Source organism: Petromyzon marinus, chromosome 26 (assembly GCF_048934315.1).
Source record: "Petromyzon marinus isolate PM22_M1 ecotype Great Lakes invasive population chromosome 26, UKy_Petmar_22M1.pri1.0, whole genome shotgun sequence".
NCBI lineage: Eukaryota > Metazoa > Chordata > Hyperoartia > Petromyzontiformes > Petromyzontidae > Petromyzon > Petromyzon marinus.
In genome coordinates, this window is record NC_133692.1 from 2,873,739 (window position 1) to 2,900,552 (window position 26,814).

The window sequence follows — 26,814 nt, forward strand, 5'->3', positions numbered from 1 at the left end:
ATGGCCCGCAAGGTACCACTGCTGCCGCCACCGGCTTCGGCCGTCAAGAAGGCGATGCGCGTGTGCGGCCTCGTCGCGTTCTCCCTGCTCATGCTGGTGATGAGGATGTTGGCTCTGCTGCGTAAGTAGCTCGCGCTGTGACTGGGAGGGAGGGAGAGGGAGCGATGGTTTGCGGCGGTGGTGGTGGTAAGGGTGGTGGGGGTCTCGTCGGTCTAAGGGAGGGCTGCGTTCCGTTCGCAGATCCACGTTCAAGTGCCGTTCCTTAGCCGGCTCAAAAGTGCGATCTACCGTTGTCTGGCAAGAAATCGCCAAGCCGTCAATTTTAGTTGCTGGTGAGCGAGTTTCTATGGGAAAAATCGCAACCTTCGTCGTCAACGCTGCCGTATAGCGTCCAATCGCAGGCCGATTGAATCACCGCTCCGGCAGTGACCCTTCTGAGCAGAGATGGGCCACTGCCCGTGTTAGCCGTTATGCTTATTCCTATGTTTCAGTGCTGATGATGACGGCGAGTTCGTTTGCTTTGTGCTTGTTTACCGCTACTTACAACACTCCCTTGATATCTTACTCGGAGCTCTCAAGTCGCTGTGCTGTATTCTGCAAGAATGTTGTGGGCTTGCCAGTTGCTTTTCAACAATGTGCGGTTGCGCTTGACTGTCATTGTTTTGCTGTCGCATTAAACGGAGCGCAAAGGGTGGTCGCTCCCATTTAGGACGACTCCGCGAGTGGGTCCTCAATTTTAAAAGAGGCCGATGCAAGTGAGAGCTGCTCTCTTGAGTTTGCACTCCACCTCGTGCACAGTGGAGTTCTGTGTGTGCAGTGCTGTCATGAGATATGAGGAAAATCGCACGCAGTGGATGGTTCGGTAAGCCCTCGTTTCACGCGGTCGATGCGTTCCTGAATCGTGCCGCGTGCAGCGAGGAATTACTGTTCTGAATTAAATTTGCACTCTAAAATGGGCCTGCAGTCATCCCATAGTAGGGTAAAGACATGATAGAGGGTACGCCACTGGGGCGAGATGTTAACTCCCTCGCCTGGTATGCAGGAGGGCGTGGGTTTGATGCCAACCCTGATGACTGTATATTTGGAGTTTGCGTGTCTCTCTCCCCATGGTTGCGTTGACATTTGTCCGGGTCCTCCGGTTTTTTCATCCACGTTTAGAATCAACATGCGTTTACAGTATTTGGCTGCTGTACATTTCCACATCATAAGCCACTTGAGCTATCAGTTGTGGCCAGGTCGCTTCTGAAAAAGAACTACATAGGTCAGTGGGCCTTACCTGGTAAATGCAAAAATTGTGGAAATTTTGTTTTAATATTCACTCACCGCGGTGAGATGACGTTCTATCTGGGTGTCGCTTGTTCAGCACTTGCTTGCATTGTGCTGCCACCTTGCCTTCAAATAAGCAATGCTGTGTCTGCCCCCTCTACTCCCGTCTCGTATTGGAAACGTGCCTCCCTCTTGCTCTCTGAATAAAGCTTGGGTAACTCCTCCCACTTGTTTTCAATTGCCTCACCCTATTACCTAACTCCATGTTGGCTTTTACATTAGTTTTTCCGCTTTTGCACTATAGGGTTATCTGCAGTTCACATCGCTCGGTCAACAACAGGTCATAATATCCAATTACATTTTCTCCACGAGAAACAGGAATTGTGTTTCATAGTTTTACCTCTGCTGCCGTCTGGAACGCTCTTTCTTCCGATATTGGGAAGCCATTGAAGCTATGCACTCCGATTAGCATGGTTGGCTACGTACGGTGCGAAAGACGTTCAACATACATGATATTCTACACACATTTTGTCACATTACTACTATAATAAGCCAAGAATGTGTGTCCTGCGCGTGACGGCACTACACATGAGGCCCACCCCCCTCATTAATATTCATGAGTGGGTGGAGTTTTACACTAACGCTGAGGAGGGTCGGGCTGAATTAAATAATTTATTACGCAAAGTCGCTTCAAATATGTAGTTTCTTTACAGATAGTGAGGGTAAAAAATAAATCTACGCAGCACAGTGCTACATCCGTACGTGACGTCACTGCAAAAGAGCCCCCCCCGTCATTAATAATCATGAGCGTGTGAATCACACAATAAAACGTAAATGTACATCTTTAATATTTCAGCTTCCGTCCTAGGACGGGCAAACAAACTAGTATAACCATAAACAAATATAGGAGTAATCCCCATGTGAGAAAATAAAAAACCCACTTGGCAAAAGAAGGGGTGAATTAGAACCTCCTTACACCCCCCCCCCCCCCATACGTCCTGGTGTGATATCATTGCATCACACACAGTGCTTACTCATCGCACTAAATATAAACAAGTGACTTCCTCCCTCGGGCAAGGCGACCTAAGTGATCCCATCACTCCCATAAAAAGTCAAAGACACGGTACTCTGATGTTTATTATTATTTTTACCCATAATTTGTATGCTTTTTTTTGACAGGCCACGAGCGTTTTGCCCTTAGATCACCTGCTGAGTTTGGGAGAAGCCCCCTTGGGTCGGGCTGTCTAGGCAAGAGAGGGAGGTGTAAGGGGCTCTTAGTGTCTCGGGCCCTTCCTGGCCTCGATGTTTTTTCAGTTAGTGTTGAGGTGACCAAGTTGGTCGTCTGTGTAGCCACTTTGTTTGCGGCGGTTGACGGTTCAAATCCAGCTGCCGCCTTGGTCAATTATTATTACTACCGCAAGCACATAATAACCAAGATCCCGTGATGTTCGTTCACAAGGGTAGGCCATTGTGTGCCAGAGACATGGTCCAAATAATAAAATAATGACCCGCGAATTACTCAATTGGGATTATATATATGGCAATCGTCGCACCCTTCTGTGATAAACCTGGGAGGGGGCCCTCTTATCATTTGTGGTAGCCAGGTCGTTTCTGAAAAATAAGTTAATACCTCCGTGGGCTTTGCCTGGTAGGACGGGGGTGGTTTAATTTTATTTTAATGTTTTTGGGTGACTTGTTTACCAGTCTTGTGCTTGGCACTCCTGTCGTGTTGTCATTTTGTTGTTGTCACGTTCTTACCCCGTGCCCCCTACTGGCCATCTGTGAAAAAGAGCTTTATAGCTCATCGGATTCCTCCTGCATTCTAAATGCAGATTCTGATTCTGAGAGAGAGTTCTTCCCCCTCAGGCTTTCTTGGGTAAACAAAGTGTAATCACAAATAGTCATTAACAAGTGGGCTGCGGTTTACCTCTGCCTTCGTAATGAAAACATTTTGCACGCCGTTTTAGGTGTGCTCTGAAGTTAAGCGCTCAAAGGTTGTGCTGTTTAACTGAAGCTTGAACAAAGGCGCTTTACAGCAGAATTTGCCATCGATTGATCGTTGGTGACTGCTGAACAATGATAGGAATTTCGTTGGGGGGGAGTTGCAAGCAAGTGAACAATATGGTCCTTGGATGTGCTCCCTGCTGCTTCTTTTGCAATGTTTAGCTGTCACAAGGGAGCTTACCAGATCAGTTGTGCATGTTTTGGGGTATCAGTAGGGCGATTTGGTTTGGAAACTTGTTATTATTTTGGTTTACCATACAATGATTACAATCTAAGTAAGTGCCGCGGGGAATGAGAATAATCTGTTTTGATCCAGTTCATCACGTTGTCATATATGATTAGTAGGCCCGAGAGGGCCTTTGTTATTGAGCGTGGTCCAAGTTTATTTGTCACAAAACATTTCACGTGGTTGGAGGCTGCGAGTAATGTAAAACTTTACGTAGCCTGCCAACAACTTGTCGCGCACTGCAGTGTCACGATGAACAGCTGATCGAGCCACCGAAATCCATGGCTTGTTTGGAGCTGCGATATGAAGCCGGTTCTCCGTTTACATCACGACGCCACACCACGTCTCACGGAAACCTCTCACCTGCGGAGCGGTCGTGACGCATTCTGAACGCGGCTCTTCTTCTCGTATGGCCATGAAGGAGCCTCCACTATCTCAAGCTTAATACAGCGGCGAGATGTTAACTGGTATGCAAGAGGTCGTGGGTTTCACCCTGACCCTGACGATGACCTCTATATTTGGAGTTTGCGTGGATTTTTCTCCGATTCCTCCAGTTTTTTTCCCACCCCCATTTAGAATTAACATGCGTTTATTTGGTTGCTATAAATGTCCACGTGATAAGCCACTTGGTTGAGCTATCATTGGTTATAGCTCGGTCGCAAGAGCTGTATAGCTCAGTGGACTTTACCTGGTAAAATAATAAATAGTTTATACAGCTGTTTATACGGCCAGTCAAGGCCCCTTCAATGCTTCGGGTTAAACCAACAATCTTCGTTTTAAATAATGGAATGATCTTGCGTACACTTTATGTTGCGAACACGTGTAGGCAGTTGTGTTGTTTGCCTTTTTTATCAAATGAGGCTGAGGGGGTGGCAGGGGGGGGGTGTTATCGGTTGTTCTTTGGTAAACAGCATGGGGTGTTGGGCATCTGAAATTCATTACGAACGGACCACTCGCGGCACACTCCGGCACCATCGCCCGCCCGCCCATCCAACCACGGACCACCCCACCATCCCCAGCGTTAGAGCTCTCAAAACTCCCGTGTGTCATGGGCCGCAGTGGAGACTTCCTCACACCTTCACCGTGCTCGCCATCGGCTTGGATAACCCGGGATCGCGGCACTCCCTCTGCCTTGGAGAGGCCGAGAGTCGTGATGTTCACTCTACAGAGTAAGACGGCTTCTTCTCTTCCATTCATACCGCTTACGCAGTTAACCCACAACACATCGTTATTGGAAGCAAGTTCGTATCTCAATTCGTATTTCACTCAAAACTGTTCACGTGCCAACATTCTAACAAGTGTATTCGGCACCACGGTGTAAAGTGATATCTTCAAGTGTTGCAAGTCACTCAATATTCTTCACTCGCTCTGCTCTCAATAATGGATACTGCCAGGAACATTAGCGTGTTATGTGCCTTGAGTTACGAGGTAGTGTCTGTGACGTACGTACGTTGAACTTTTTTCGCACCGTACGCAGTCAACCGTGCTAATCGGAGGTGCGGGGTTAATGTTACGATCACAGAAGTTTTTGTATCGCTCTGCAAGGTTGTGTTCATGTACAGGCGAGTGTGTGTATTGTTGAATGAAAAAACACCCACATTTAACTTGCCAATCCATTGAGCCGCTAAAATAAGGTCTGCAATGCCCGGTGTACTTTAGCACATCACCTAAGCCCATTGTTAGTCACTGTGTACCCGTCTGAGAGTGTGTGTGTGTATATAGAGCACCTTAGAGCTTAGGATGAGTCACGTTTGCTCCCCGCCCTAGGTGAAACCGCGCCGCCCTGCGAGGAGCCGAGCGCTTTGTTACCCGAGTGGTGAGACCTCGCGATGTAATGTGAACGCGCAAAGTCGCGTAGATAAATGCAGTTGGACGACAAAGCAGATTGCGGCGATTACAGTCGCCAACTGTTACATTTTATAACTGTGCAACAGCCCGTTGAGGTTGTCAGTGTGTTAGTGAGGAAATAAAGTCAATTATTAGTCACGCAATCTAACTACGTCATTGACATTGGACTTGTATGATCAAACGACCCGGAATGCGCCTGATCTTGTCAGATCTCGGAAGCTAAGCAGATTTAAGCCTGGTTAGTGCTTGCAATAGGGGCCCACCATTACACAAATACTCTTTGAATAGTACCCATCACATCCCCACGGTCATTCCACCGACGGTGCAACGTGGCGAGCGCCCGTTGAGACAAAGGTCCGTCTTTGAAGCGAGCTTTCGGATGCAAATGCACACAGGTTTCACGGAATCCAACAGCACACCTCCGATCGACGCGCGGTTGGCTACGTACGGCGCGAAATAAGTTCAACGTAATGACATACAACAACAAAAAACTATTACGTGAATAAAATTTAAACGCCAACACCAACAAAGAAATGTTTGAAAGACATTGAGCAAAATAACCTAATTATAAAAATGTACACACTTCCCCAGGGATAAAGTCTCACTTGCTTTTGTCTTGAGATTAAAATTAAAACACATTTGCAATGACAGTTATATTCATGATATCGTAATTATTGTATTTTACTTTTGGAACAACTTGTGTAACGTTTCGCCCGATGGCAGCCGTACATTCATTTTGATTTAAAGCTTTCGTGACTGCAGGGATTCATCTTCTTGGTTCTTTCGGTAAAGTCACGTAGAATGGAAATAAAATAATAAAAATAAAACATAACAAAATAAAATTATCACGACGTTTCGGCCACAACACAAGTAGGCTTCCTCAGGTGAAGAAACAGAACTGTCGGGAATACAGCGCTTCAGTGAACACTGCCAAGCTTGGCAGAACATCTCGCCCTGCGCCTAAAAGCCAGAGAATGCATCGTGACAATAACAGTGCACTTTGTTTCCACGGAAAATCCTCACCGAGATACAGGACTTGATTTTTAGGAGGTTCCTACATTGGGATGTTGGTCCCATTTTGTTCATTTGTGTTTTTTGGCATGTCGGAGAAAATCAGAACACCCGGGGAAACCCCACACAATCGAGGGCATAACACTTGGTGCTTCACAAGAAGGATTATTTTTTTCTGTTTTGCAACCAGTAGAGGATGATTCATGTTTGGAGAAGAGTGGTGGTGCCTGTTTAGAAACCGCACAGCCTGTGTGACCCCAGCCGTATTATCGGATTCATACCTGAGTGGGCGCTAAGATCCTCTTGACCATTCCTTGTGTGGAAGAGGCTTGCCTGACGGTGCTGCTGCCACTTGAGCTGCGGGCCAGGCTTGAGTGAAGCCAGTCTGTGTCATCGGCTGTGTTAAGTCACCCTTTCCCATTCCGATGATGTCACAGGGAGGCCACGGCGGGCGAGATGTTAACTACCTCGCCTGGTATATAGGAGGTTGTGAGTTCGATCCCAACCCTTACGGCTGTATATTTGGAGTTTGCATGCTCTCTCTTCCCGTGGTCGTGTGGATTTTTTTCCGGGTCCTCCGGTTTTTCCCTCCACATTTATAAACATGCATTCAGAGTATTTAGCTGCTATGAATTTCCACGTGATAAGCCACTTCGTTAAGCAGTCATTTATGGCCAGATCGCTTCTGAAAAAGAGCTACATAGCTCAGTCATCAGATTGGAACCGAACGAAAACTTTGAATAAAATTACTTCATCCGGTACCAAGGCTCCCACAAGGCAATGCGAGAGGGAGTGTGGCACAGTTTGGTGCCAGCTATCGTAGAGTGCGGTCGTGTCACTATGGTTCTCTACAGTGAGTGCAATGTCTTTAAAAACAATGATGCCTACGTCCCTCTAATTAAAATTAACGCTAACCGCTGAGAGTTCCGAGATTCAGCGGTGAACAGGACCCCCACTCTGCAACTTGCAGACGTCTCGGAACGAGAAAGGGTTCAATTCCATTAGCCTGACTCCAGCACGTTGGGTCCCTAAGGGGACAGGGCTGCATTGTTAGCACACAAAGAAGCCGTGCTTTAATGGGGGTTGTGTTTTCCAGCGTGTATTATTCCAGTAAATCGGTGCTCTGGTTAGAGCGCTTGGCTCACAGTTGGAAGGTGTCGCACATTCAAGTTACCTGCTGGGGATTGACTCGTCCCATCATTCCTCCGGGGTGAATAAAATCAATACCGCATTATGGGAAGTCAACAGTAGTCGTTGTGAGGGTGATTTGTGCCTGCCATGGGAATGTTGAAAGTCCACCACTAGCTCCAGGCTGTAAACCAGGACATTACCCCACGCTCGAGCAGGAAGCCACCCCCGTGCCACCCCCGTGCCACCCCCATGCCACCCCCATGCCACCCCCATGCTCTCCTGTGCCCCTCCCGTGCCCCTCCCGTGCCCCTTTCCCACCCGTGTTTAACGTGTGTGCATCGTCTGCGTCACCTCCCCGCACCCGTGCACGCTAGTGGTGTGGGTGCAGGACATGACGTCGCAGCACGAGCGGGTGCTGGAACGCCAGGGAGGTGCCGCCACGCAGGCCGAGCTGGAGGAGGAGTCTGGCGCTGTGGCAGTGGCGGCTGCGCCGGGCTCGTCTCCGGCACGCTCGCCCAGCGAGTCGGAGCCCTGCTCCTCCGTGCTGCAGAGCTTCGCCTCCGACCTCGACACGCAGGTGCGCGCACCGCCCGTCCTCGGCCTGTTGACGCCGGCTCGTCGGCCTCCCCGGAGGAAGTGAGTCCTGTGCGTTGTGGGCGCGTCATGGAACACAGGCCCCCTACCTCCCCCCCCCTCAACACCCACAGCGGCTATGAGATGTCAACTACCTTACCTTGTGTACAGGAGGTCGTGGGTTCGATCCCGACCTGGACGCCTGCTGTATATTTGGAGTAATCCCTTGTTTAACGCTGTTGATGCATTCCTGAAAAGGACGGCTTTAATCGAGGAATAACTGTTATGAATCAAATTTGCACTCTAAAATCAGCCTGCAGTAATCCCTTGGCAGGACAAAGACCGGATGATATGAGGGTACGCCATGGGGGTGAGATGTTAACTCCCTCGCCTGGTATGCAGGAGGTCGTGGGTTCGATCCCGACGCCTGTAAATTTGGAGTTTGCATGTCTCTCTTTCCGTGGTCACATGGATTTTTCCCCGGTTCCTCTGGTTTTTCTCCTCCACATTTAGAATCAACGTCACGCGTTGAGAGTTATTTGGCTGTTATAAATTACCACGTGATAAGCCGATCCGTTGAGCATTCGTTTGTGATAGCCAAGTTTCTTCTGAAAGAAAGAGCTACATAGCTCAGTGGGCCTCACCTGGTAAAATAAAATAAACGTTTTTATGAAAGCAGCAAGTAGCAAGCCGTGTTACACAGGCCAATGGGGAAACAGGGAATCATCACTCAGCATTGTAAACATTTTAAAAAGCGTAGACAGTGATTCGACTTCCCATCACTCCTCTACCGCTCCCAATGAGTTCAATAAAATCTTGCTTCCTGAACAGTGGGTTTTTTTAATAAACATTGGAGCACTCTTTACAGTGTGTGTGTACTGGGTTTCACTCTGTACCCCACTAACGTATGGTTTTTATGCGCGTAATATAAATGGTGATAATTTTACAACAACCTCTTACACTGGCCTGACTTGTAAACAATCTGCGTGCAGCTGTGACGGTGTCGCCATCGAATCGTACACAAACATTCCAGTTCGCAGCAGTTTAAACAAACCTCTGCTTATTGCACTTGCCCGCTCTTACAAAACTAACGCATTTTGGCTTGGCCGCAACGTAACAGGCGGACGTGGTAGACTCTCAGCATGAAACCATCTACGGCGCTGTTGACTTGACGTGAACTTGTCATCTGAGAATCTGTTATTGAATTGTTCAATTGCAAACATTTGGTCTATTCGCAGTAAACAACTTTGGGACCCTGTGGGGAGAGTGGGATAGGAGCCCGTTCCCTTGCCTGCTGTTACAAAGATAATTGTGAGCCTGACGTTTAGTTTGTGTTGCGAAGGAAAGTCATTTGGTGTGGATCCCGACAGGTTAATGTCACATGGAGGCTTCAATGACCAATATTACGATTTTTAGTTTCTTTTTGGATAGATTGTGTCGGTATAGCATCACATTCTCTTGTTCTCTCACCTTCCACCACCCAACAGAGTCAATCAAATCAATATTGTATAAAATCGTCAAAAATGGTGCGAGCTTTTCACATTACAATTTGCTGAAAAAACAAATAAATCGGTAGATTTGTCCATGACGTTACTACTTGTTTTGATTGTATTATATATGTATGGCGCAACAGTGGCGAGGTGTTAACTATCTCGCCTGGTACACAGGACTCTAATGCCTGTATATTTGGTTGTTTGTACATTTTCCCTGTGGTGGCGTGAATTCTTATCTGGGTCCTCCGGTTTTTCCCTCCACATTTGAAATCGTGCGTTTAGAGTATTTGGTGGCTGCAAATGTCCATGTATTAAGCCACTTAGTTGAGCTATCGTTTGTGGCCAGGTTGCTTCTGAAAAGCAGCTATATAGCTCAGCAGACCTTGCCTGGTAAAATAAAAATAGTTAATAGTTACATCTCAAATGTCAAACCGTGACTCTGCGGGGGGAATCGGTCTCTCATCCAGCTCTGTGGGACAGTGCTTACAGTGCTGAGAGCGCAAAGCCCCGGAGAGAAAACAACAACAACAACGACAACGTCACATGATGCAGACGAGTGCCAGCAGATGGTGGAGGGTTATACAAGCAGTCAAAGGAAAAGTACATTATACCCTATGCATTGATCTATTCCAAGAGTAACTCATGAATCCTGACAGGTTGTGTGGGCAGCTGCTAGGAATATTGCAAAATCACACCTGCTGCTACTTGCTGCATCATCAGCCGGTGTTTGTGTTTTTGCGTTGTAACCGGTGTAGGTCTGTTTGGTCGCTCCCGAACGTGACGTTTATCAGTCTTCGGCTGTACATAGTTGCACACGCAGTTTAGACGGCGGTTTACGGAGTTTTCTGTTTTCTGTAAACACGTTTATCAAACGGCGGTGCACGTCTGTGTGTAACGCGTGTGTAGCAGGTGTTTGAGCTGGATGTTGTGTCAATTGTAAACAGTTGAGTAAGCAGAGCTGCGCTACATTTGACCCTCGTGCGCGACGCAAATAGCGACGTGCTAGCGTTACGCAGCTTCCGTGCCCGTTACCCTCACAGTGTAATGGACACGCGCTTGGCAGACGCGCTGCTACTGCCGCCGCATTGTTGATTTCAAATTTAATTAAACTTTTTACAGTGTGGATTGACCAAGGGGGCAGGAGAGGGTGGTGAAAAGAATGGAGAGTGTGCAAGAGCTTCACCGACTGTGCCAGGAGTCTCCAGGTTTAGCCGCGGTTGTCGCAGTCCGCTTGAGGACACCGCTGCTATTTCTTATTTAGTTCTCCGAGCCTGTTGTTGTGAAAGTAGGATTTGGACGTGTCTAATGTTTTAGGTGAACCGTTCAAGAGAGACACGCAAACTCCAAATACACAGCAGGCGTCGGGGTCGGGATCGAACCCACGACCTCCCGCATACCAGGCGAGGGAGTTCACATCTCGCCAGCGCGGAGCCATATGTTACATGGCAGGTAGCATGCACTGATTTTTGCAGAAGGACGTAGCTTACGATGGGATCTGCCAACATCCCCGTTATCCCCTCCCCTCCCCCCGTGGCGACATCACCGTTGCGGCGTAGTCATTGATTGGCGGCTGTCGCTGTCGTTTGCTGTGCGCTGCAGGACAGCGACTCGGACTCGGAGTTCCCGTCGATCCCGTCGGCCGTGCCGGTCACGGGGGAGTCGTACTGCGACTGCCTGGGCAGGGTGGAGCCGCCCGCGCGTTTCCCCGGGGCACGCTCCAGCAAGCGCGCCCGCGACTGCCGCTGCGGCGAGGACGACGACCGTGCGTGCACCCCCCCCCCCCCCCCCTCCGATTCACCGCCACCACCGGCATCGCCAGACACGCACACTACACACACCACGTACGCACGCTACACACACCACACACGCTACACACACCACACACGCTACACACACCACACACACCACACAGACGCTACACACACCACACACGCACGCTACACACACCACACACGCTACACACACCACACACGCCACACACACCACACAGACGCTACACACTCCACACACGCACGCTACACACACCACACACGCATGCTACACCCACCACACACGCATGCTACACACACAACACACGCACGCTACATACACCACACACGCATGCTACACACACCACACACATGCATGCTACACACACCACACACATACTATACAAACCACACGCATGCTACACACACCACACACACGCTTCACACCCTACAAACACCACAGCCTACACCCACCACACACATGCTACACACACCGCACACGCACGCTACACATACCACACACGCACGCTACACACTCCACACGCACCACACACACGCTACACACCCTACAAACACCACAGCCTACACCCACCACACACATGCTACACACACCACACACGCACGCTACACACACCACACACGCACGCTACACACACCACACGCACCACACACACGCTACACACCCTACAAACACCACATCCTACACCCACAACACACGCACGCTACACACACCACACACGCACGCTACACACACCACACACGCACGCTACACACACCACACGCACCACACACACGCTACACACCTTACAAACACCACAGCCTACACCCACCACACACATGCTACACACACCACACCTGACACACACCACACCCTACACAGACCACACACATGCTACACACACCACACACGTGCTACACACACCACACACATGCTACATACACTTCACACATCACATATCATACATCACACACATTTTCACCACACGCACACATGCTCTCCACTTACACACTACATACACCACACGCTACACACGCATGCTACACACGCTATACACATTATACACACTACAAAAACTCTTACCACACACTCACCACACACCCTCACCACACACTCTCACCACACACACATGCTAACCACACACACTGGATGAATCCATGTTTAACACAAACCCCAGGTCCCAGTGTCCACTGGGTGTGTATTACACAGGATCTGGGTTCCTAGAAATCCTCTACATTTTGGTGCAGGACGTGTGTGGGTCCAGAGTTATACGAGATACTTGTTGTGTAAGACACTGAGCTATTTATGGAGCTGAGTACATGAAGGGCGCATTACACACACACACATTGTTTGGGTTATACACGTCTATGATGTGTCAGTCCCTGGTGTCAAGCGGTTAGCGCGCCACGCTTTGAACCCGGCAGCCCGAGTTCGATTCCCACTCACGATTACCTGAACACGTCTTGGGCCTCCCCTCGGTCGACTCGGCCTCCAATGAGTACCTGGTGCGGTGTGTAAACATCGCCGCTGGGGAGACAAAGGCGGCCGGGCGTGGGGCTGGCCACCCACTCCTTCGTGTGCTGTTGCTGGCCTTCATAGGTGCTCCTCGCTTACAGCACTTGCCCCGACAGTCTGTTAAGGGCTATACGGGGTGATATTTGTCTTTGCAGTGTTTGACTGGGTGTGGGATGACGTGCACAAGTCGGCGGCCGTGGCGCTGGGCTGCGAGAAGCGCGAGGTGAACTTCCACATGGACTACAGCTGTGGCACGGCAGCCGTGCGTGGCTCGCGGGAGCTCTGCGAGGGGCAGCACTTCTGGGAGATCAAGATGACGTCTCCCGTCTACGGCACGGACATGGTACGCGGCACAGACGGTGTGCATGGCACGGACATGGTACGCGGCACAGACGGTGTGCATGGCACGGACATGGTACGCGGCACAGACGGTGTGCATGGCACGGACATGGTATGCGGCACAGACGGTGTGCATGGCACAGACGGTGTGCATGGCACGGACGGTGTGCATGGCACGGACGGTGTGCATGGCACGGACGGTGTGCATGGCACGGACGGTGTGCATGGCACGGACGGTGTGCATGGCACGGACGGTGTGCATGGCACGGACGGTGTGCATGGCACGGACATGGTTTGCGGCACAGACAGATTACATGGCATGGACTGGGTACATGGCACCAATGGTTTCGAGCCCACATAGCACACAGCTCTGGTACCTAATGGCAGTGGCACCGGAGCAGCGCATACCCAGCTGGCGTGTATCGGGCACGCCGGAGCGGGGGGGGCGGGGGCGGTGCCGAGCTGACGTGCGCGTGCCACTGTCGCGGCAGATGGTGGGCGTGGGGACGGAGCAGGTGAACCTGGACCGCTACCGCCACATGTTCTGCAGCCTCCTGGGCAAGGACGACGAGAGCTGGGGATTGTCCTACACCGGTGAGTCGCACTGGCGGCGCTCAACTGCACGACTGGATGGGCAGGCGATGCTGCCGGGGTGTGCCGCGAGTGGTCTGTTCGTGATGAATGTCAGATACTCCACACCCCACGCTGTTTACCAAAGAACCACCGCTAACACCGCCCGCCCCCCACAGCCTCATTCATAAAGAAGGCAAACAACACAACTGCATCCACGTGTTCATTAGTGACGCGTGTAGCATAGACTCACTAGATACATAATTGGGCATCAAACCCTTTTGGGGGGGGATGCCATATAAAGTGTAAGCAAGATAATTTCATTATTTAAAACGACGATTGCTGGTTTAACTTGACACATTGAAAGGGCCTTGACTGGATGACTGGAAACTGCTGTACAGACTATTTAAACAAAGTTTTTTTTATTTTACCAGGTAAAGGCCCACTGGGATATATCGCTCTTTTTTCAGAAGCGACCTGGCCACGAATGATAGCTCAATGAAGTGCCTTATCATCACATGGAAATTCATAAGAGCCAAATACTCTATAAACGCATAGTTGATTCTAAATGTGAAGGAAAAAACCGGAGGACCCCGAGAAAAATCGACGCGACCACGGGGAGAAGAGACGCGCAAACTCCAAATATACCGGCATTGTCAGTGGCGGGGTTGAACTCACAACCTCCTGTATATCAGGCGAGGTAGTGGCGTTCATTAGCAAAATTAACCGTGGACTCTGTGCGTGTGGGGGAGGCGAGGTTGAGGGGTGGGGCAGACATTAATACGCTGCTAAATTGAACACTTTAATAATGTACATGGTTACGTCATGAGGTGAAATGTTAATTTGAAACGCCCGGCGATGAGAGTGGTTCTGCTCCACAATTACCCAGATGCCACCGTAGACAATATCTTAGCTGTGCTCATCACCCGATAATCACAAGAAATATACGATTTACTTTATGAAGACTAAGTATTGGATCATGATCTGTATGCATTGGCTGCTGCTGTCTCTGAATTAACCATAGCTGCTGACATGGTTTGCCCCTTATTGTTGTTTTTGAAAGTACTGTTGAATGTTTCAAAGTCATCGTTACTGCCCGTACCGACTGCTTCATCTCAATTTCGATGTAAAGCTTTCATGACTGCAGGGATTCATCTTCTTGGTTCTTTCGGTAAAGTCACATAGAATGGAAATAAAATATTTTATTATGGTTTATTTTTATTTTTTTATTTCCATTCTACGTGACTTTACCGAAAGAACCAAGAAGATGCTTCATCTCAACCACACTGAGTTCAATCACCACACTGCAGGTCACAACAACACACCCACTGGCCCACCTACTCACCACACTGCAGGTCACAACAATAACACACCCACTGACTCACCCACTCACCACACTGCAGATCACAACAATAACACACCCACTGACTCACCCACTCACCACACTGCAGATCACAACAACAACACACCCACTGGCCCACCCACTCACCGCACTACAGGTCACAACAATAACACACCCACTAGCCACACTGCAAGTTACAACAATAACACACCCACTAGCCACATTACAGGTTACATTAACAACTCTTTCTGCTACTTCCCGCACTTTGTTCCACTTAGGAATCTCTTCAAACGCCTCTTTCCCCAAGCTCTTGGAATAACCTTGCTCAATTCCGCTTGACGTGTTGGGCCTTCGGACCTGTGCTCAACAACTGTGTTTAAAATAAAAATCTGAAAAAATTAATCCATCGAAAGATTAGGGGATCCGATATAACTTCCTTGACAATCCAATTATAGCAACATGCAAGTTGTGGCGCATTGATCCCTAGAACTGGGCGCCACGATGGCAAGATGTTAACTTCCTCACCTGGTATACAGGAGGTCGTCGGTTTTATCCCGACCCTGACACCTGTTGTATATCTTGTAGTTTGCGTGTCTCTATCTCCCCGTGGTCGTGTGCATTTTTCTCCAGGTCCTCCGGTTTTTCTCGAATGCTACAAATTTCCACGTGATAAGCCACTTCGTTGAGGTATCACTCGTGGCCAGGTCGCTTCTGAAAAAGGGCTACATAGCTCAGTGGGCCTTACCTGGTAAAATAAAAAACATAGGTTTTTAGTCATTAAAGTTTTAGTTTACAACTGCCTGCTCGGTCACTGGCAACCGGTGTGGCGCGTGTTTCCCCCCCCCCCTCCCCAAGGCCTACTGTACCACAAGGGAGACAAGATGCACTTCTCCACGCGGTTTGGCCAGGGCTCCATCCTGGGCGTGCACCTGGACACGTGGCACGGCACGCTCACCTTCTACAAGAACAGGAAGTGCCTGGGTGAGTGCGGCCCCCCCCCCCCCCCCGCGGCGTCCTGTCCCCGCGTCGCCCAGTAATTCTGGCGATGATGGCGCTGGCTCGCGTGCGTGTACGTTGAACTTCTTTCGCACCGTACGTGGCCAACCGCACTCATCGGAGGTGCAGGGTGAAGAGCAACAAACTCAACACAAAAAGCAGTTCTAAAGAAATGAGTTTTTAATCTAGATGATTTAAAAGTGCATTGCTCCAGTGGCTTCCTAATATCGGAAAGAACAGCGTTCCAGACGGCAGCAGAAGCGTATCTTAAAACACGCGATGTGGTAACAGTCTTTGTTCTATGGCCAACCAAAAGCTGCTGCGAGGATGATCTGAGTTTGCTTGACGGTTCATGCTCCTTGACGAGATCAGCAAGGTATTGTGGTTTATTTGTGGCGAGCACTTTGTGTGCAATGAGTGCGACCTCAACGTTGCCGCGTATGGTGGCATTTGCCGCTATACGGAGGGGTCACTTTGTGTACGCTTTGAGCGCTGTGCATGCTGCGTGCCGATTGATCACTTGCGATGGGTTTTGTGAACGCATTGGTAGATGACGCAAGGGTGGTGCTACTAAATCGTATTTCCGGTGCTTCTGTTTGAAAAAATCTGCTTCCACTAATCAGTAGTGGCTATTGGTGGGGGAAGTCCATGGGGCACCGTAATGGGTACAACATAACCACGTACGGGAGCAAGGAGAGAGATTGGTTAGGCATAGGGTTAAAGATAGAGATTGGCTGCAGTGCTCTTATCCAGAGCAGCAGTGTCACACTGCAGCGCCACTGGTGCCACTTCTGTCGACACCGCTGGAGCAAAGCGGGGACGTGTGCTCCGATCGGCACTAGTCCCTAGTCTGGTGGCTTGCCGGCTACTGACTCGGCTTATGGTGGACTACGCTTGTTTGTATGTACGGTGAACTTCTTTTGCACACCGCACGCAGCCGACCGTGCTAACTGGAGGTCTCTGCTCGTTGTCGTGGTCCGTGCCTCTTCCCTGTGCCCGCCCTCGCCGCGTCCCCGCCGCTCTCCGTGTGTCCGTGACCGCGCTGGGCTAGGCGTGGCGGCACGGGGGCTGCAGAACAAGCGCCTCTTCCCCATGGTGTGCTCCACGGCCGCCCGCAGCAGCATGAAGGTAGAGCGAGCGCCCCCACTGCATGTGTGCGAGATCTTGTTTTGACCCCCGTAGGCTTTGGATATCCCGCGGTTCAGAATATGTAGAATACGATAGAGCAGCGGTTTTCAGAGTGCGATCCCCAATACCACCAGTGGGGTGATCCGGGATGGGTCCCCACAGGTGGTCCGCGGGGCTGTGATGCAAACGCCTAAAAAGTTTGAGAGACACTGACACAAGTTGATGGAATCCCGGAGTACAAATTATATTGTAGCAATATGAATCTACCTGTATAAATTATTTACCATTTGGATCTCAGTGTACAGATATCATGAGAGTCATGTGACCCCCCCCCCACCAAAGTTTCTCACAACCTTGTTTCCAGTTGGCACAATGACCGGTATGAAACGATAAGAAAGGCAATCGCTCAAGCCACGTTCCTTGCGTTGGACAATCAGTTTGTCAGTGAAGTTATTCACTTCATGGTTCAGCTCTTCAACCATTCCACTCGTAATTTGGTTAATTCCATTTGGAGGAATTGCTGAATACATTTAGCTCAATATTCATAAAACTATTCACGTGATACAATGCATTATTGCTTGTGTGCCACAGTGTACGAGTTATTGTATTCATCCACAGAACAAAAATCTTCACTGCTTGTCGGCGTTGGCCACTGTTAGAAAAAAATGCTTGCTATGCACTAACATATCCAGCTGTTAATAGCGAGTGACAGTGTGGAGTTGATTAAATCATACTTGTTTCAAAAGTACATGAAGTTCTCCTTAGGACTACAGTGGTGGCGTGAGAGGTCAATGATTGTGTAATTAACAATGCTTTGGGCTGTAGCCAATGCTATTGCATTGGCTCATGTGAATACATGGTGGTCTGTGGATGTACCAAGCTCATAGTTTAAGCCTTGCCCTCTGATTGGCTGACCGGAGTTCCCACGCGTTCCTCCCCATGCATACCTACGAGGAATGCAGCACTAGGCATTGTACTTCAGCACCCTGGGAAGGCGGCGTGGTATTGTACAACACACATTTTCCTGTTGTGATGGGGTTTCTCATCATTTTACAGAAGTTTTTGGTTTTGAAACACGTGTGTGTGTGTTGTACGTGGGTAACTGTAGTGTTTTCTTTGTTGTACGTTCCAAGGTGTTGTCACATTTAATATTTCTAAAACAATCTCTGTAACCATATACAGTAATTTGCTGAATGAAAACACAAAGCACCAATGCACCACAGACGCTGTCCAAGCGTTAGGCGCCAAGATGGTGAGATGTTAACTACCTCACCTCGTGGGTCGTGTGGTTTTTTTCTTCGGGTCCTCCGGTTTTTCCCTCCGCATTTAGAATTGACATTCGTCCAGAGTATTTGGCTGCTATAAATTTCCACGTGATAAGCGACTTTTTATTTAGTTTTTAGTTGACCTACGACTGACAAGCGATTGCGGTCTTTCCCCTCTTACCGGCGCCGCTCTCTCTCCCACCCTCTCTGCATCACCTCCACTACCCCCCTCCCCACTCTCTTTGTGCGTCACCAGCGCCACTTAACCCCCCCTCTCCCTGCGCGCGACGCCCAGGTCATCCGCTGCCGCTCGGCGCCGACGTCGCTGCAGTTCCTGTGCTGCCTGCGGCTGCGTCAGCTGATCCCCGCGCACAGCGACGCGCTGCAGGTGCTGCCCCTGCCGCCGGGCCTGCGCCTCTTCCTGCGCAACAACCTGGGCTGGATCCTGTCGCTATGCACGCATGGAGCGCGCGGGGCGGACGACGGGAGCGGCGGCGGCGGCGAAGACGGCGGCGGTGGCGGCGACGACGACGACGGCGGCGGTGTTGGGGACGCTGCGGGCGTGGCGCTGGGGGACCAGACCCGTGCAGTGCAACGCAAGAAGTGTCGGCTCAACTAAAACTTTTTTTTTCGTTCCCGCCCCGCACCCAGCACCCACCGACGAACGCGGTGGCGACGCGAGGGCCGAAGAAGGTGTCCCCTTCTCTTCTGTTAAAAAACAAACAAACAACAACAACAACTCTGAAGCATTGGTTTGCAGCATGCGGACCAGGCTGCGAGTGGAAGAGGGGGGGGTGCCCGTGAACTTTGCTAAATGAACACGCCGTTTACAATGACGTTTTGCTCATGGATGTTTTTAACGTATATTTTCTATTTTTTCATCTACTTACGGGGTATTTGGTCTTTCAATTTGTGTTTTTTCTCAAACTCCATCTCGCAGCCCCATTTCCCCCCCCCCCGTGATTAACCAACAGGAATGTTAAAATGTAAATAGTGTAATCTTTATGTCGTTGACATTTCTGTCGAATGGTAGAAAATGGAACTCGCGTTTGGGGGGGCCCAAAAGAATGGGAGCCAGAGGGGGGGAACCCCTTGTCCACAGAGTCGCTGCCTTCCTGTTATCACGTTGTACTCTAAACGCATTGCAAAAAATAGACCCCTGCTAGGGTGCACGCGTCAGTGCCATATACGTTGACAATCTAGGTCATACGCAGCATCGTTGGAGACCTTGGGGGCAGTTGCCATCCCCATTAAGGGGCCTTGAACGACCGAATTCAAATACCGTGTCGTTGGAAGCGCATTGGCTTGCTGCCAGTTGATTCTTGGTTTATAATGTCTGCGTTTTACAGAATTTAAGTCTTTTTTTTCTTCAACTTTTTGGTCTCAGAACTGAATACGACGTGTTTAAGCGAGCACCTTTACAGGATTCCTGTCGCAGCATTCTCAGATTAATTAATTTCCTCGTTCAAAATTTCCCAAACTTAAATTCCGCACAAGCCACTTTTGTGGTTCTTTTAACGTTCATCAATCTCCTTCATTCAATGCAAGTTGAGTCGTTAAATGCTGGATGTGCTCGATGATTAGCAGCAAATTAATCCGATAATATGCACCGATTCGAATTAAGATAGACCTTTGAATTTGTACTCCTGTCACCTTGCAGCACACGGCATGCACTCGAGATATCCATCTTAATTTAATTTCGCTCGCATCGCTAGGGATGCGGTCTACCAATCGTCGGGTGCACGAAGCGTGTAAATGCAATTTGCATTTGAATTGAGGGATTGGTTAACGAGGAAACGTGTGTGTACTATAGTTGTGATGAGGAAAGGAGTTTGGAAAATCCTGCCCTCTCGTGCATTTTAATTGAAATAAATGTTAATTTATATGTAAGTCTTTCCTTGAGTCGCAAGACGTTTTCAGAAGCACCCCACATTATGTTTGGACAAATATCCTGCAAAGCAGTTTGTTCCTCACTCATTTTCAGAAGGGGGGGGGGGCACTTTCGCCAATAAGACATCATCAGTGCGAGGGCCGCCATCACCGCCTGCAAGGGGTTGTTTTCACATTTGTTGCGTATTGTCGGGAGGCCGCACGTCAGGGGCCCGCCAGTGGCCCAGCGGTGGGGCCTCGCAACGAAGAATACCGCTGTAAAAACGGATGTTTCGTACGTGGGGGTAAGCTGGAGAACCTGGGAAAAACCCACACGCGCTATGAGGGTAAGTTGAAGATCGCGGAGAAAATCTGACGCACAACGAGGGGACGCCAATCGAAGTTCTTCACAAAAACGTTCGCGAGCCCACTGGGGGTGCCATCTCCTGGGCCTCCTCACTCCAGCAAATGCCAGGAGTCTTGTGACACACACCGATCCCTGCGTTGAACCAACCAACCCCTGCGCGTGGTTTGCAGACTCCCTGCAGCGGCGCGCGCGTTGTGGAAGGTGAATGGGAGAGTTGTGCGGTGTGTAAATTGGGCATAGATCTCGCTCGGAGAGAGGTGTTTTCAGAGAAGCGAATATAGATTTCGGTGAGGGGACCTCTGGATCGGGCACATACATGTAACTTGTTTCACAACGTACGGAGTCAATCGTGCCAATCGGATGAGCCTTACTCCTGAGCACTTGCCACCCAGCTGACGAGCAAAACCACGCTTAAAGCTAGGCCTGTGTAGCTGATGGTAGGCCGTTGCTTTAACACACGGGTGAGTATAGATCGTCAGGTTCCTTGTTTTGAGATGTTTATTTAAATTACTTCACGCCTGGTACACTCGGCGTCAATACATCCATCGTACTGGCCTTCCTTCCATAATGTTCTTATTGGCATTTAGTATTTGAAAGGCTGATTTCAGGTGCCCACTGAAATGTTTTTTTAGTATTTCGTACTATAAGGAAACAGTTTCAAGGTTTGATGGTATGAATAGTCCTGACTATGATGACCTCTGGACTTTGACTTTTCAAAGTCTGTAGGCTGTACCTTTGTCGTACATTTTCACTTCATACTGCTGCACTGTTGTGTTTTATAAAATCCATTCACTGATTCAAATACTTGGGGGTTTCATATCACAACAGATGCGAAGTTGTGAAAATGGAAACTATAACACCAGCTCGATTTCATATTTGTGATGGGATGAGTTGGTCTTGGAAGTGCAAAACCCAAACCTTTAGCTCGGTGAATCTCTCTTCCGGGTTATCCTGTAGCTCTTGCTTAAATCTCTTGATCTTTCGCACACCAAGTGAACTGTCGGGTAAATAGATATCAAGTCAACAGATATATGTATGCAAGTATGTTGAACTTCTTTCGCACCATACGTAGCCAACCGTGCTAATCAGAGGTGCGGGGAAAGGACAACAAACTAAACGCACAAAGCAGTTCAAAAGAAATTAGTTTTTAATTTAGATTTAAAAGAGCATAGCTCCAGTGGCTTCCTAGTATCGGAAGGTAGAAGGTTCCAGATGGCCGCAGAAGTGCATCTGAAAGCGCACGATGCAGTGACCGTCTTTGTGTGATGGTTATCCAAAAGCCACCGCAAGGATGACTGGAATTTGCGTGATGGTTTATGCCTCTTGACGAGGCTATGTGAAGTATTCATTTAAGGCTGAGTCAACCTAGGGGAGACCCAAGACATGATAACAACTTATGTCGGCCGTGACCGGGAATCGACCTAAAGTTCCAGATGTTAGACCTGTGTATTTCTATCGGCCTTCCAGCACAATGTATTCAACACTTCTCTCGTTTCGCCATTATCTTTTGTTGTTTTTTTTTGTTGTGTTCCTGGAGTGCAGTCGTTGGGTGGCAATCTTGTTTTGGACAAACCTTCGAAAATGCTCTTCGGAGCGCTGAGAGCTTCGTCGTGGTCTTCTAGGACGTGCTGTGCACGCTCGTTTCTCCTTCACAGAGTTGCACTGTTTCGCAGGTTTCCCTTCGTGCCCTCAACGGCACGGAGAAGCGCAAAGCGGTGCCCCGACTCCTCCTGCGGCGCACACAGGCGCAGAGTACGAGCCGTAGACCCCTCGTCAACGTAATCGAGGCAGATGCTTCACGCAGCGGTACAATTTCGTTCACGGTGACAAATCCAGTGCCTTGGGTTCTTACACTGGGGGGGAGTTATCAAAATGACCCACGTGGGTGTTAAAAGTACCGGGAGGTTACAGTAAAATACGCGTGCATGGCAAAGTATAGGTTGTCATTTCGAAGGACAACGTTCGATTTAAAGGGCTTCTTGTTTGCACACATACCAGGATGGTGCTGCAGCATCCATCTGTTGTTGTTGGTAGCTTTTGAGTGTTTTGCGTGACGTGTGATTCGTAACAACCTTCCACTGCATAGGCCAGGGCTTCTAAAAACTCCAGGTCCTCGCTCAACCAAAGCGCACCTTTTCACGCTGACCAGTATTTTCCTTTCAATGACAAACGGTCGTTTCTGGTTGCACGCACCTGAGATGTTAACTACCTCGCCTGGTTATACGGGACGGGGTGGATTCGATCCCAGCCATAACGCCTGCTGTATATTTGGAGTTTGCATGTCTCTCTCCCCGTGGTCGCGTGGATTTTTCTTTGGGTCCTCCGGTTTTCCCCTCCAGATTGATAAACGTGCGTTTAGAGTATTTGGCTGGTGTAAATTTCCACTTGATAAGCCACTTCGTTGAGCTATCATTTGTGATAGCCAGGTCGTTTCTGAAAAAGAGCTGTATAGCTCTGTGCGCCTTACCTGGTAAAATAAAAAGTTTCGATTGGTGAATATAAACACGTGTCCACCGTGGTTGGTAGGTGAGGGCTGGAGTTTAAAAAGCCCTGCGCTCGTCCCGAGTTTTGGATTTTCTCCAGAAGTCCAGTCTCTTTCAGTGATGCAAGAGGCCTGTTATTAAAGTTGTGTCATGCCTGGCAGTGGAACAATGTGAACCCGCTTGATCTTCACTGCCCTGGGATGGTATTGTCACCAGGCGAGATCGAGGGTGTACACTCGGATGAGTTCCACCAAATCCCAGATCACGATTGGATTGTACGTACGTTGAACTTCTTCCGCGCCGTACGTAGTCAACCGTGCTGACCGGAGTTGCGGGGGAAAGGACAAACGAAACGCAAAAAGCAAATCGGAAGGTACCGATTTTCGATCTAGAATTTATAGAACCAGAATCATTTCGTGTGTTGGACTTTGCACTCCTCTGGACCTCTCCCTCCAAAGCACCTTAAATTCCTAAGGTCATTACAACAGCACTTAACCCACTTTTCGTGGTTCAAGGTCTCTATATTTGAATTTTGAAGCATGCGAACACCTCCGCTGATGACGCTCTCTTCGCTTTAAACCCAGAAAAAAAAGTATAGATGCAGACAAGTAAATAATGTCCAAGAAGCGATGTTAATGTGAAATGTATTATTCGTGCCTCATGAGAAATATCTTTACACATTGGACGCCCCATTATGGCTTAAATTTGCACAACAGCCTGATAATCCCCCCAGTCTTAGCAAGCTGATGGTTAGGTCAGGAGACGTGCAGCACCTATACCCGTTCGATGTATGCTGCTCTCATTTTCAACAATATATCAGACGATACCGTTTAATTCATAGTGCGTCAAAATGCGACCGCATCTCCCGAGGCTTCACGGGAGAAAGACGAAGAAGAGAAATAAAGGAGGCTTTGTGCATGTGAACACACATGGGTCTTTTGAATTCTTGACTTGAACCAGTGGGGCAGAGTGTGTTAAAGAAAATTCCATGCAGGGGCAGAAGTCAAGAGGGAGGCGACCTCTCATGGAATGGAGGTCGACTGTGGGCTTTGTGAGAGGGCCTTCGTTGCTGGAGAGGCGACAACTGTGCCGGAGAATGGAGAGAGATGAGAGGTTAGAAGGCAGGGACAAGACCGTGACGAATATAAAAAAAACTGCACCGCAAACTTAAAGTTAATGTGAGATGTGAGAGAAAGCCACTTGGAGGGATTGTAGTACTGGAGGGATGTGATCACGTTTTTGTCTGTGTGAGGAGCCTTGCAGCGGTATTCTGGGGCACCGCGGTGGCGAGATGTTAACTACCTCGCCTGGTACGCAGGAGGGCGTAGGTTCGATCCCAACCCTGACGCCTGCTGCTGTATATTTGGAGTTTGCTGCATGACTCTCTCCTCGTGGTCGCGTGGATTTTTCTCCGGGTCCTCCGGTTTTCCCCTCCACATTTAGAAACACGCTGCTGTAAAATGTCCACGTCATAAGCCACTTCGTTGAGCTATCATGTGGCCATGTCGCTTCTGAAAAAGATCTACATATTTTAGTGGGTTTTACTCCAAATATACAGTAGACGTCAGGGTCGGGATCGAACCCACGAACCTCCTGCATACCAGGCGAGGTAGTTTGCAAATGTTGTGGCTTTGCTCTCCAACACACCGGTGTGCTGTACTAGTAACGAATTGGCATGTTCTGTTTACGTGACAAACCTTACAAATTGGCTGTGTCGGGTGGTGGCGGGTTTAACGACACATTTATATATTTACGAGATTTACCCCAACAACAACCTGTGTTATGGTTATGTATGATGAACTTTCGAGGGCCCTATAGGTCGGCATACAAAGCTTGAACTCGACACGCTGCAGACCCCGCATCCCCAACATCGTGCTTCTGACTGCCGCACATCAACCTTGTAGCGGTGTTGATTGAAGACTGAGTGTCGGTGTCGAGGCGGCCCGGCCAGCAAGACCGTTGCAGCATTATCAGTCAGCTCTGGAAACTACAACGCTGTTTAACCACGGCCTTGACGGGGTTTCAAATTGCAGCGCTTTCACGCAGCTGTTGATTCGCTTGCAGCTGGCAGAAGCATTCTGCTGACTTGCTGGCTTACATTTGGGGCTGATTGAGAGCTTTGAGTTCAGTGTCACGCCAAGGTCACGACTGCCGTGTTCAGGCTGTGTGCAGAGTGCTTTAGAAGGATTGTGTCGTCTTGTCATGATGTCCTCAACATATGCTGGAGTCTCTCTTTAGCTGCCTGATACTTCGTTGCCACATTTCTTTACAGTGCCGGGAATCGGCTTGTTTAAAAACTTTTAAACTATAAACTTAACTTTTAAGTTAAACTTAGTTTTACCAGGTAAGTCCCACTGAGCTATGTAGCTCTTTTTCAGAAGCGACCTGGCCATCACAATGCTTGCTCAACGAAGTGGCTTACGTGGAAATTTATTAAATCGGAAGACCCAGAGAAAAATCCACGCGACCACGGGGACAACACGCAAACTCCAAATATCCAGCAGCAGCAGGCGTCAGGGTCGGGATCGAACCCACGACCTCCTGCATACCAGGCGAGGTAGTTAACATCTCCTAGACACCGTGAACACACTGGGCTTCGGCCAACAGGGGTCAAGGAGGACTGAACGTGACATCGTGCGCGTGCAGGCCGTAGACGCGTATGGGGGGCTCTTGTGATTGGCAAACATGGGAAGCTTTTTCTAACTCCATAACATTGGCCAAGCCAATGTTATGGAGTTCCCATCGCGCTATCACGCGAACCACTGCGTGGTCATCATTAGTCATTGTGGCTCTCCTATCTTCACGCCTGACCTTGCTTCTGGTTGTTGTCATTGCCGCTATATACAGCGCATTCGCGAGGAGACCTGTACACGTTCACAAGTGATTGCATCTACGTCTCGTTTACCCCAAATGTGACATTCTACTTTGGAAAAGTTTTTTTAAGCCATTGTTCTTTAAAAAATAAAACTTCTAAATATGTCAATTGTGCATGTTGGTGTTGTCGTCTCAGTTAATTCTTATTCTAATAATTTTTTTTTCAGTGTGGGTGATAGATTCAAAATTACTAACAAAAAACAGCTTGTTGTGAAAGACCCAACGGAGAAGACCCCTTGGCTTTGATCTTCCACGAAGCTCACGGTCCACCCTAAAGCGCATCCACTGCACAAACCATGGCAGTAGATGCGGCTATCTGATGCACACATGGAAAATTAAAAAAAACTCTTCATGAGTAGTGTGTGACTGTGGTCATCCAGAACGGACCGCACAACAACGTCTCAGGACGCAACGCCCAATCCACACATACGAAGGAGACATCACGGCGATGCTACATTACTCCGCTACTGCCCCTTGTCCCGGTTGTCTGGGCTTGACCACCTTGAATGTGAAATTGTCGTCGTTGCTCTGCATCTAACAGCAACGCGACGAAAGTGGAAGAATCTGCTGCTGATGTGGCTGCATTACCGCCGTTGCTCCACTACGAGGGGGCTAGAGGGGCCCATGACCCCCACACCACCCCCAGCGGGCTCTGCACCTTGGGGATTCTCCTCTGATTCGGCCAACGTGAAGGTCACTGCACTTGACCTCCTGAACCTTGGCTTGGCAGCTCCCACGTGAGGGTTCCACGATTCACAGCCACGGACG

The 26,814-nt window shown here is 49.2% G+C and overlaps 1 protein-coding gene across 1 annotated transcript; it reads left to right on the forward strand.

Annotated features, from left to right (window-relative positions):
- Positions 1-26,160, forward strand: SPSB3 (splA/ryanodine receptor domain and SOCS box containing 3). Its single transcript, XM_032961078.2, has 8 exons — positions 1-121; positions 7,861-8,063; positions 11,152-11,314; positions 12,969-13,156; positions 13,644-13,746; positions 15,920-16,045; positions 17,112-17,188; positions 18,749-26,160. The coding sequence occupies exons 1-8, from the start codon at positions 1-3 to the stop codon at positions 19,070-19,072; spliced, it is 1,305 nt and encodes a 434-aa protein (XP_032816969.2). The 3' UTR covers positions 19,073-26,160.
- Positions 26,161-26,814: the final 654 nt, after the last annotated feature.

Coding starts and splice junctions, on each gene's coding strand:
- SPSB3 (XM_032961078.2), top strand. CDS start 1: ATGGCCCGCAAGGTACCACTGCTGCCGCCACCGGCTTCGGCCGTCAAG. Junction 122..7,860: donor GAGGATGTTGGCTCTGCTGC/GTAAGTAGCTCG, acceptor CGTGCACGCTAG/TGGTGTGGGTGCAGGACATG. Junction 13,747..15,919: donor CTGGGGATTGTCCTACACCG/GTGAGTCGCACT, acceptor CCCCTCCCCAAG/GCCTACTGTACCACAAGGGA.